Source organism: Parasteatoda tepidariorum, chromosome 8 (genome assembly GCF_982258835.1).
Source record: "Parasteatoda tepidariorum strain Cologne lab strain chromosome 8, Ptep-v5.0, whole genome shotgun sequence".
Lineage (NCBI taxonomy): Eukaryota > Metazoa > Arthropoda > Arachnida > Araneae > Theridiidae > Parasteatoda > Parasteatoda tepidariorum.
This window is the reverse complement of record NC_141762.1, coordinates 32051685-32064642: the sequence shown is the minus strand read 5'-3', so window position 1 is coordinate 32064642 and position 12958 is coordinate 32051685. Positions and strand designations below refer to the sequence as shown.

At 29.1% G+C, this 12958-nt stretch overlaps 2 protein-coding genes across 4 annotated transcripts in view; one reads left to right on the top strand and one right to left on the bottom strand.

Moving 5' to 3' along the window:
• LOC107438520 (uncharacterized) overlaps window positions 1-12954 on the top strand; it is a 121440-nt gene extending 108486 nt beyond the window's left edge. For all 3 annotated transcript variants that reach the window (XM_016050826.5, XM_071181547.2, XM_071181546.2), the window contains exons 16-19: window positions 168-284; window positions 4966-5223; window positions 5991-6218; window positions 9026-12954. In XM_016050826.5, the coding sequence (XP_015906312.2) occupies window positions 168-284; window positions 4966-5223; window positions 5991-6182 (567 nt within the window). In that variant the 3' untranslated portion in view covers window positions 6183-6218; window positions 9026-12954. The remainder of the gene's footprint in view (window positions 1-167; window positions 285-4965; window positions 5224-5990; window positions 6219-9025) is intronic.
• The window catches only part of LOC147806048 (sperm-specific sodium:proton exchanger-like), a 54135-nt gene that overhangs the window by 20586 nt on the left and 20591 nt on the right, over window positions 1-12958 (bottom strand). The window lies entirely within an intron of this gene.

The window sequence follows — 12958 nt, the reverse complement described above, 5'->3', positions numbered from 1 at the left end:
TTGTTTCTATGGCAGAATCTATTTAAACTGTTTTGCTTTTTAAATTTATAATATGCTATGATATGTTTAATTATGTTCTAACAGAATTTATCTTTTAATGTACATTTGCAATTATTGATTATATCGAATTATATAATATTGAATAAGTTTATAACTATATTTTAAAGGTCCTTCAGAGAGAACGTGCCATACAAGCAACATTTCAAGAACAAACACTTTTAGTTAATCATCACCATCAAAATGGAAACTTTGAAGTCAAGTTAAGAGATAAACCTAGGTCCCAGGTAGGTTTAAAAAATATATATGTATATTTTCCTCGTTTTCTTGCTTGAAGAATCAATCAAATTCCTTTAAGCACTGGCAAATCTTGGAAGCAATTACTTAGCCTTTTGAAAATGTAATTTTCCATTAATTTTTGAGTAATGCTGCCAGTATCTTTATGTATAATTGTGCATTAATATCTCAAAATATGCTATAAAATTGGCATCTCTATTTCCATTTGAGTATTTTTCTTTCTGATTGAGTCACATGTTTGCCTCTTATATACAATAACTTATACTCATTTTATATTTCTGTTTTCGAAATAAAATTGAATATTGATGTAAAAATGAAGTATTGTTTCATAAAATTGTAACTTTTTTATTACCTAAAAATTTATTACCTATGTTTACACAGACTCTATAAAATTAATACAATATTTCTTTTTATTTTATTGATTTTTTTAGCCCTCAACAAAGAATAATTATGTTAATTTACATGATCTTTTTAATATGAAGTTATATCTTTATTTTACTTCATACTGTATAAGTTAAGAAATATTACTAATACTATTTATATTCATCTTTTTAGATGCATCACATTTATATGCACACAAAAATATGTATAATATAGGTCTACTTTCAAGATGTCAAGTTCTATATTCTGATATGTCTTATACAACTTCTAAATAATTTTTTAAGTTTTTATTTGTACCCTACTACCAATAAGAGGAAAAAAAAGAAAACTTTGTATGCTTGCTAATGCTGATAATTTAAAAAAAAGTTTTTTTTTTTAAGGTACAATAGTAAAATTGTTTTTATCCTTAATTTTGGCAATTTGTGCCTAGTTACGCAAACCTGTAACCAAAAAAGTGTTCAGAAAGGTATAACTTTTTGGTGGATATTATTTAAGGGAAAAACTTAATGTTTTTATCTTGACTATGAAGTATCGTTTCTAATGTGTTTTATTGCGTTGAAATGATCGAAGTCCAAAGGAGACTATCTAAATGTTTTGAAGTTATTAATGTTTTATGTACTAGAAAACAGAGTTGTACTCATCTGACATTGCCACCTAAACAAATGAGGAATTGTTTCTTATGTACTTTTTTATGTTAAGTCAAATAAAATCAAAATTAAGAGCAAGTTTTTTTAAACGTAAGGGGAAACTTGACATTTTTTTATTTTTTTGAGTACACTAACCATTTTGTGTTCCACTACTTCCACTCTAATTATTAGGACTTTATTATTAGAACTTTCAGTTGACTTAGCATGGAAGAGATTAAAAGCCATTCAAAAATATTCGAAATAAGACTATTTTTTTTCTTTCAATTTCTGGTTATTGTGTTGATCGAGTAATAGTTTAAAGCAGAGATTCTTAAATTGTGGGTCATGATCCCAAATGAGGTCACCAAAAAATTACAGAGATTCTGATATTTTTTTTAACTCAACTAGTGACCTTTTAAGTGGCTACACTTTATGGACAGACTATAGTTAATGTTAGAATTTATTTTTATAATTGTATTATTTTTAAAAGTCCATAACTTATTTTTAATTTTTACACTGATCCATGTCTTGAAATTAAAGTTAATGTCATAAAATTGCATTATTATACTACGGTGCAAACAGTTTCCCTTCTGCGAATATCGGATTTGTGCAATGCTTATGGAGTTTCACAAAATTTTCATAAATATTATGGATTCCTCACAACAAAAAGTTTAAGAAACCATAGTCAGGGGTCTGTCCTGGGCAAATTTACTACCGTTTAGCACTACTTTCACAAATTCAACTTTGGGAAAAATGGTAGTTTCATAAAATGCTTTTAAAAAAGCAAGTTCTATGATTCTCTTCCCCACCTCTTAAAATTTTATTTTTGTATCCCTCTTAAAATTTTATTTATTAAATGATGACAAGTTCCTACTCGCACTGAGTGTTTGTTCAGTTCATGGGTCATAGCTCCCAACTCTGCTCTTGTAATGTATCATTTACTGCATTATGATTCAAATCTTCTGTATTTTGAAACTTATGTATATATATATGTATGTATATATATATGTATGTATATATATATGTATGTATATATATATGTATGTATATATATATGTATGTATATATATATGTATGTATATATATATATGTATGTATATACACTGGTTATCATAAATTAAGGAAAAATCACAAAAATAGCGATAACTCTTTCAAAAGTAAGCCAAACCGTGCAAAATTTGCATATGTTGTCCACTAAGAGTAGCTGAGTAAAATTGCAATATGCAAATTAGTGGCGCTGCACTCGGCTTACGTCATCTGCCTGGAGCATAAAAGTCCAAGTTTGAGAGAAAGCACACAAATTTTACTGTGATTGCGACATTGAAAATCTGAGATAGCCAATTCGTAATAATGACCTCTAGGCATCATTTGCCTGAAGAACTACGATGGAGAGCCATCGGGAGACTAGAGGCAGGGCAGAGTCAATCAGAAGTGGCCAGATGGCTAAATGTGAGTCCATCTGTGGTTCATAGACTTTGGAGGCAATTTCAAACCACAGATTCGGCATCTAGGAGGTTCAGTCAAGGACGGCCAACTGTTACGACCAGTGCCGATGACCGATATTTGACATTAAGTGCACGCAGGAATAGAACCGCTACTCCGACACATCTTAGATCCTCTCTTGCTGCAGCCACCGGAAGGTTGGTGTCAACGTCAACTGTGCGCAGAAGGCTCCACGAAGGTGGTCTGTATGCGAGACGACCAGCCATTTGCGTGCCGCTCACATCACGCCATAGGAGAGACCGTTTGCAGTGGGCCCGACAACATGTCCACTGGACGTCAGATCAATGGAGGCCTGTTCTCTTTACGGATGAGTCCAGGTTTAGTCTAGAAAGTGACAGTAGACGTTATTTGATATGGAGAGAACCTGGGACCCGTTATCATCCATCAAACATCCGTGAAAGAGATGCATACGGAAGAGGCAGTGTCTGTGTTTGGGGAGGCATATCCTTAGGAGGGCGCACATACCTCCATGTCTTTCCAAGGGGAACCGTGAATGCTCAGGTTTATCGAGACAACATCCTTGATGCTTATGTGCGCCCATATGCCGGGGCAATTGGTGATTGCTTCCTGTTACAGGACGATAATGCAAGACCACACAGAGCTCGCATTGTTGATGATTATCTTCAACAGGAAACAATTACTCGCATGGAGTGGCCAGCTCGATCCCCGGACTTGAATCCTATCGAGCACGTTTGGGATGCTCTAGGGAGGCGTGTATCTGCCATCAATCCGCCCCCTCAGACCCTTGCCACGCTTGCAACTGCTTTACAAGAGCAATGGCTCTCACTTCCTATTGAACTGATAGACCGCATAATTGAAAGCATCACACATCGCTGTTTGTGCTGTATTGCTTCTAGAGGCAATCATATTCCATATTAAAGGTACTTTTTCTATTGCAAACCGATACTTCCAATTTGTTTATTTTATACATGTGCTAATTTCTATACTACTATTAATGTCTGATAATTTCTTTTTATGTTGTTTAATACCTTACTATGTGTTGTATATTGTGGGTAAGTTTCATAAAATTCCATGTGTAATTTCTTGAGTTATCGCGATTTTTGTGAATTTTCCTTAATTTATGATAACCAGTGTATATATGTATGTATCTTTAGATGGAGTATTGCAAACATTATGAGTGGGATATTTACATCAGGTTTCCCCCTTTGCAGGGATTGTTTGGGGTCGGCCCAGCTTTATCTAGCCATTGAAAATATGAAAAAGACCCGCAATTTTGCCTGTCCTGAGTTTTTAAAATGAGATTCTGAGAGGGCGTGGTTGCAAGTATCTTCTTATCTGAATGAAACGTCATTCAATTTATAAAATTTAGAGGTTTTGATTCGCTAAAAGTATCTCGCCACTCTGACGGTGGGAACTTTCTGGGACTATCTTCATTTGACGAATTATTACCCATTAACTTCAGAAAATATCTTTTATTTGGCCTTATCTGGTTCATCTTGACTTTTTATGGCTCTTTGTGAGAGACCGACTTCTACATCTTAAACTTGATAAGAAACATATGTTTTCAGCTTACCAGTTAATATAGAATGACTCGTATATATATATGTATGTATATATATATATATATATATATATATATATATATATATATATATATATATATATACTTTTGTTACTCTCCTCTACCTCACTCAAATAATGACCCCTTGAATTTTTGCTGTGCATCAGCCTAATTTATGTTGTAGAGTCACAAATTAATGCAAAATATAAGACATTAAGCAACTGTATGCACAAGGGATCACAATCACATTTCTTACTATTTTGGATTTATTTGAAACATTTGTGTTAAAACTTTTATGTTTCATTTGTAAAATACAATATTCCAATAACCGTATTGTTGATTCTTCGAATAAAAATTGTAAATGCATAAAACTTCTGCAACTTTGTAGCAAAACCAAACACGGATTAACTGGACATTTCCTGTATTTTAAGAAATGGGGCTGGCAGATACGATGAGTGTTCAGTAAACTGATAGTAATGTAGTTACAAAATAAATAAGAGCAAGTTAGTACGTTGCCAATTAATGTCGTAATTATATATGTAGAAAATATTTTTGAATTAATCACTACTTTGACTGTAATTTTTATTGCTTATGTTTTTATCCTATTTTAATCTGTGAATATTTGTTTCTCTTTCTTAGCGTCCACTTACTCGTTATCTTCCTATAAGAAATTCTGAATTTGATTTGCGCCAGCATATAGAAACAGCTGGACATCAAATTGAACTTTGTATCCATATTCACTTAACATCCACTTCTTGTCATGGTTATCTTCATAAGTTAGGTGGAACCTGGAAAACCTGGCGAAAGCGATGGTTTGTCTTTGACCGCATTCAAAAGGCTTTGTTATATTATAGTGACAAGGGCGAGACTAAACTTAAAGGAGGTGTTAATTTTCAAGTAAGTGCAAAATATAATTTTTTTTGTTAGTTTAAATATTTTTGCTAAAATATTTGGCAAAGAAGTTTGTTGTCTTAATGATTCTTTTTAAAAATTCAATCTATTTTTGTTTCTTAAAATATTGCAAGATTGTTATAACTTATTAACAGGTGTACCTGTTTTTGGATTTTTCATATAATCTTTCTGTGTTAAAAATCTAGGATGATTTTTTTCGCAAATATTGCGGAATACCAGGAATCAAAAATGTATAAACCGCCGAAATTTTCATTGAGTTCTGAAATCTAAAATGTATATTTCTAAACTTTTTTTTTGTGTTGGTAGATTATTGCTGGTATCCGCTAACATTGCGATTCTTATTCACACGATTTTAATTTCAAAAATCTATTTTAGTATTTACGTTTCATATTCACACTTTTTTTTAAAACTCAATATCGCGTTTCGTATTCACACATTTGTAATATCAAACATCTATTTTCATCTGTGATTTAAAAGCTGCGCATTGTTAGTCATATTATGTTTTATTGCCCAGTTATCTAATTTGAACTAAATTATTTGATTCCAGGTTATTTAAAAATATACGCATGCAATGTGAATTTAGGCAAACTTCTCAATTTCTTTACATTTTGTTTGTAAACTTAACATTGGATACCTTTTCAGTTTAAAAATCAGTTTATCAAGTTTAAAAATCTGCCCAAAAACTAATGAGCTTATAATGATAGAATTAATACCGTTATTGTTGTGTTAACTCTAAATTATTGAATTTTTAGGCTATTGAGGAAGTATATGTGGATCATTTACATTCGGTAAAAAGTCCAAATCCTCAATCTACATTTTGTGTTAAAACTTACGATAGAGTTTATTATTTGATGGCTCCAACTCCTGAAGCAATGAGAATCTGGGTCGATGTTATTTTTACTGGAGCTGAAGGTTATCATGATTTTCTTGGAGAAATTGAATGAACATGAAAAAGTACCAAGATTTTTTTTAAATAAAAGGTAAGAGAGTTATTATTTAAAAAAAATATATTTTGTTCTTCTCTTTAGAAATGTGAAATGATACACTTGGTATGGCCCAACCAATCATTAAATAACGAAAGATATATATATATATATATATATATATATATATATATATATATATATATATATATATATATATAATACATTCAACATTTTATACTAATGTCAAGCTTCAGAAACTTTCAATAAGTCTATAAAATGATATTGCTCTAAATGTTCAATCACTCTAGATTTACATTACGTAAGTTAGACCTAGCATAATATGTGACTTAATGATTGTATTTGTTAAAAACTAAGTGGCAATCTTTGTGATTTGAGAGGCCCATATTACATAAATTGCTCCGAGGAACAAAGTTTTTGTTTTAATTATACAAATGCTTGATCTTGCCTGATTCAAGTGTCGTGATTTCAAATCTGAAGTTAGTTTTGCTCCTGAACCTACAGATTCTTTTTTTAAAATGAAATTTCTAGTCTTAATTTTTGTCTAAATGTACAAGTATAAAATTGTTATATGTAACGTAAATGTTGCAACACATATCTAAGAGAATTAGGGAATATCATCAGAATTAAAATTGCAGGAGAGAACCCCATGACTAAATATGTAGTCATATGCGGATAGGGATGCTTCTCTATTATGACATGATCGGAAGCATTCAAAGAAACTGTTTATAATAGAAAGTGCCTCCAGCGGCCTATGACAATATACTTTTTCGACCAATTTTCTTCGACTAAACTATTTGACCAATTTTGTATTTTGCCATTTAAAACTGCATTTTTTAAAATGAGGTAAAAAAATAACCTACCATAAAATTTAATTTTTTTCACTATTATTAAATTAAATTAAAAATAATAAATATATATTAAGAGCTATATTTTGGGATCAAAATCCATCGCAAGAAAAAGCCATGTTTATTCATCTGCACTAAATAATTAACATATATGAGATCACCCCTTCGACCCATTAGGATTGAGTCCCAGAATGCGGAAATTTGAATCTCCCTGTGTGGTAAATGGTGCATGTTAAATCTGTGGGGTTGCTAAGTCCTCCACACTCCCATAACAAATTATACCTCCAGGGATACTGAATTTGAGATTGATCGTTCTTTAGTTTTGGTCAAAATTACGATCTGTTGATGAATGAATGTGTCTGCCCTATGAATGGGCTATGATGTGCGTGTGTGGCTGAAGTCTTATTTTTGGCCATAGATGGCTCCACTAAAAAACAAGAAACATACCCTCTGTGCTAAATTTGCTTGATTTCATCAAGCAGTCTTGCTAGCATTGGCAAGTGGTATTAGAAACAGCACAAAAACAGATGTTTAGGCATATCTGTTTATTTCCAGGGTTTAATCTAAGACACAAAAAACTGGAGTAGCAAGTGAGCATATTAAACTGACAAAAGGTTTTGCCTCTCAAATTTTCCATTTGAGTAGCATTTCACTATTTCTTCAAAAAAGTGTATTTTGAGTCATTAAATCAATAATGGTTATTAAACATTTTGTTAATTATTAAAACAGCACTTTACTGGATTAGGTAGAATGAAATTTTACCACTTTACATAAGCTTTGTATGTATGCTTTTTATGATGCTCTGAGTCAAATTTTAGCTGTCTTGAGCCAACAAAACTGAGCCTGCCTAATTTAATTTGAAATAATGTTATTGTATATGAAGGCTTATGTAATTCCCTTCAAAAATGTGCTTGCAACTTTCTAAGCCTTTTGAAAGAATTAGAACATTAACATTTCTCTTGCTTGAAAGTGATTTCTTTTAAATTTAAAAGTTTATAATTTCTAAACAATAACGGATAAAATTTTAAGAATTAGATCTGAATTGAGGATGCCAAAACATTTAAATTGTTAGGAGTGCCTTGTTAGTGTGATGTAAATAGTCCAGGAAAAGAAATAATATATTCATATGAATACTACTTTGAAAATATTATTCATGAGCATTTTTAGATAAATTTTTTCATAGTGTGAATTCATGAAAGGGATTTTCCTTATCTTCAGATTTGTGTTTACATCATTAATGGGGTAAGCACTTAATGGTAAATTTCTTTGAGGATTTAGGATTGGTCAATTTATAAGCCCAATTTATAAATCTGTGTAATGTTATTAGACTATATTTTTTTCAATAAAAAGTTTTTGCTAACTCATAAATAAGCAAGGATAGCTAATTCCTACGTACATTAGTAAGTAGTACATTATTTATGTCGCACTAGAGCTGCATGATGGGCTATTGTGGACAGTCTGGGAAACATCCCTAAATTTGATCTGAGGAATGCCATCACAATTTTAATCCTCTACAGCGAGGGGATGGTTCTCCTGTAGTCAGTAGAGCCCTTTACGGTAAAACAGTTTAACAAGAATGGGTAATGTTTACCCTAGGTCCCTCTGCACATTGACCGTTGCCAGTGATGCTAGACTTCTGTGATGTATGGGGAACCATGTTTTAACAATCAGTTCATTGTGGGACAATTAAGGATATTTTGAAGTCAGCATTTGGTCAGTGTTGGATGAGAGCACAATTTGTATCCACAAGTCACCACTGGGATTTGAACCTGGCTCAATCCCCTCAGCCATCTCAGCTTGATATTTTATAAGTGCTCAATAATTTGGTTTTGGAAGTCTACAATTGTGTAATAATTTTTTTATTATAATATGTTATTAATACACATGTATTCACACGTGAGTTTACACATTATTTGATTTTTGTTTTTGACTTGAAATGAAATTTTTTAGTCAAGGCAGTTTTTAATGCTAATTTCATTTATTACTTTTTTACAGGAGCAACATTAAGCTTGATTATATTCAAGTAAGTGGATGTAATTGATTCTTACGCTATGATATAATGAATCTTGCGGTGTCATTCAGGTGAAGTGTTTTGAAAATGGTGTGAAAAATGTTCCTTTGAGTGCTCGTTCTTGTTGATGTTGCAAAAACAAAGATGTATCAGTGTTGTTTATGTTGTACAGTTTGTTTCCAAAATTAATGTCAGTTATACATAATTCCTCTAAATACATTCATTTATTTCCTTCCTTAATAATCCTATGTTTGTTTTTAACAATTGTTTTTGTGTAAAAAACAGTAGTTAAGCATTTGCATGAAGTTATATGTATTCTTTTACTTATTTAAACTAAATATATCTTAATTTTAATAGTATATTTATCCTCTAAGTGTTGTATCAGTTAAGTAGTTGTTAAAAGCATTATGGTGCATATTTTAAAATAGTGATATTTACTATGAATATTGAACATTTTTTTTATCATATAATTTTTCAAAATTATCTACGAAATATTGTTTATTTTATTTTATATAAATCATTGAAGCATTTCCGTTAAGGTTAAATTATTATAGATTGTTAAGATCATTACATATGTGTATTCAGATTTTTTCTATTAAAAAAATACCTGAATCTTTTAAATTTGGAATGTAATTTCAGTTATGTTAGTAATGTCGATAAAAAGAGCAATTAATGTGTAACTAAATTTATAGTAAATTGAAATCTTCTACAAGTTTTTAATGACGGAATTTTTAAGCTACTTATTGCAATGTAAAGAGATAAATAATCAAAAAATACTTTTAAATTTTAACTAAAAAAAGGAAATTTCTAACTGTATAATTTTAGGATCTAAGAATATTTTCTAAAATAATAATTGTATATATTTTGTATGCTTGTTATAGTTTAACGTTTATTTCAATGTCTTGCCAGTATGTTTCTCCTAATTTTTACAGGAAACTATTCTGTAAAAGTTGATTTTTTTAAATTTGTTTATGGGGAAGAAGGACACTTATTTTTATTTCTTGAGGCATTATTATTTGTATATTTATAATATACACCATTAATAAAAAAACATAAAAACTAATTTATAATTGAAAATGCAGAATAAATTATGAAATAAATTCTGACAACTGCGTGTAATATTTCAGTATATTTCTTTTTGTTACAATTATAAACACGCAAGCATGTTAATTTTAAACTGTAATTCTTGTCATTTTAAAATTTTTGATTTTGAATAACAAAATACTGTTTGAAAAATAGTATATGCTTTCAGTACGTTAAATCATTCTAATAATGATTGATATTTTAACAGTTTTTACATTTTAACAATTTTTTCATATTTAAATTTTGTGAATTTTTTTTATCTCCTAAAAATATAATTATAGAAAGTATAAAACATCTTATAAAATTCATATTTTTTGTAACAAGTTTGTAAATTGGAACTCATTGTAAAAAAATTTCATAAATACTTACAATTTAATCTATAAAATGTATGTAATTTGTTTATTGTTATTTTCACCATCAGGAAGAAGAAAATTCCATAACAGTTGTTACAATTTTTACAATATTACCGAAACTCTAACTTGAAAAATGTTAATATATGAGAAGAAATCACTAGTAAATCTTCATGTTTGTAATTATCTATGAAATAATGCCACTAGTAAATCTCTATGACATCAATTATAACGTGCAAAGTCGCTATTAAATTTCTGTGTTTATAATTCAATAAGGGATAAAGGCACTAGTAAATTTTGATGTTTATAATTCAATAAAGGATTAAAGCACTAGTAAATTTCTATGTTTATAGTTCAGTATGGGAAAAAAAGTCACTTGTAAATCAAATTTGTTCAAAGTGACAATCTGTTTAGCAACAGTGGAATATTGCTTGACGAGTTTTTAGAATTAAGTGTGTATATAGTGTAGAGTATTAAAAGAGCTTGGCTATGATAATGACATATCATTTGATTTTTTTTCTCAAAGCTCAATGCACTTTTTCAATATTGTGAAAAATTAGTAAAATTTTCACTGCCTTTTTCATTCTTGTATTTTTATAATGTTAAAATATGATGGATTTCATAATTTGAAATATGCATAGGTGCTAAATGAAGAAACTGAAAACATCTTATTGTTTAAATTCCTGCATAGTTATGCAGTATGTTTAAATAGAGCACTAGTTTGTGAGTGATAGTTTTTTAGAGAAATGTTTCTAATTTTTGTTTCTGATCACTGAAAAATCGGAGGTGTTAAAATTGCTTAAATAGTAATTTAAATGATCAAATTGTGCCTAGATGAATAAAAGTTTTATATGGGCTACATTAATTTACTCAGTACTTCTGGTAATGACCTAAATATTTTTAATCTCTAAATTTTTATTATGCCAATTCAAGGTTTTAATTTTGCTAATACTTTCATTAATCAAATTTATACTGTGAAGCTGAAATTTTATGGAAAGATAACTTGGAATGTTAATATTAAAAAGATTTAGTTTATTTTGTGTTTTATTAATTACCAATAATAAACATTATACAATGTGATATGAAATAACCCATATTGTTGGCCATTTTTTATACTAATATTTTTAATTTGCTATGTTTCCTACTGTCACCACATTTTTCTAAGCATTTTTTTTATTATTATCTTTCCTTCAAATATTTTTGATAGAAAGTGACCATTCTCTTATAATTCCACTGATAATTTTTGCACGTCTTATTCACAGATTAAAGAAATAAAGTGTGCTATTATAGCTGTAGTTATTTTGTTATGATTGAAGTTGTTTATAACTATATGTAAATGTTTTTTTCGAAACCCACATCATTTAAGTCTCAAGCTGTTACCATTTATAAATTTAACTTAAATATCTTAAATTTATATTTGAAATCAATGTTTGAACTTTTTTTTTCTATCTTGTTTTTAATTTAGTTAGTTTTGAAATTTTGTATTAGTTTGTATTACATTTTAATTTGACCTTTTAATGCAATGTATTTTATTCCTTTGAAAATCTCTCAGTATTTCATTTTTTCTAGTGCTTTTTCTCTATAAATTCGAATTTTATTAGCTAATATGTACATATTGTGTCTTAGCCACCAATTGTATCTGATATTAATTTGAATGTATTACTGTATTGAAGTGTATATAATAATTATAATGTTCAGTCTGTTACGTAGTATATTTTTGAAATAAAAGATACACTGTGTTGTGTACTGTTGGTTATAAATAATTATATGAGAAGATAACTTTGGGAAAGTTTAAAAAAAATTAACTTTTTTTAATGTCTTTTGTCCATTTTGACGCATCTGTTTAATTTTCTAATAATGTGTTCTATTATTTCTCATTTTTTTAAATATCTAAATATGTTTCTTTAAATAATTGCTTTAGTTTAAAATTAAACAAGAAAAAAAATCTGGTAAATTCTATTGGTGCAAGTAAAAAATAGCCAAAATTAAATCTTAAAATAAAGATCAATTGAATATTACTGCAATAGAATAAAATTTAGCATTTAATTTTGTCTAGATGTTTGATCTAAGTTTTCTGTCATATTTATGAGTGCCAGCAGTAGTTTTGTATTTCTTATGTGCAAAAAAACAAATTTGATGGAATTTGTAGTTGAAATATGTAACTCAGACTTCACACTGCTGAATTCTATTTTGTTGCAGAGGAAATTTTCATCTATAAATATTTTTTTAAAAATTATTGCATAATTTGAATTCTTTTAAAAAATGAATAAAATATTTTGTGTGCACTTGAGTGCTAATTCTAAGTCATTGAAATATATAATTTCAAAATTTTAGAAGACCAGTATTCTTCTTTTCACATGTTATTCATTTAATCAGTGCAGCTGTATTCATTATGTATGTGTCACTGTTTACATCATTCATTTCCATTTGTAGCATTTTTTTTGTTTTGTTTTTATTGAAATAAACAAGTCTGAAATAACTTTT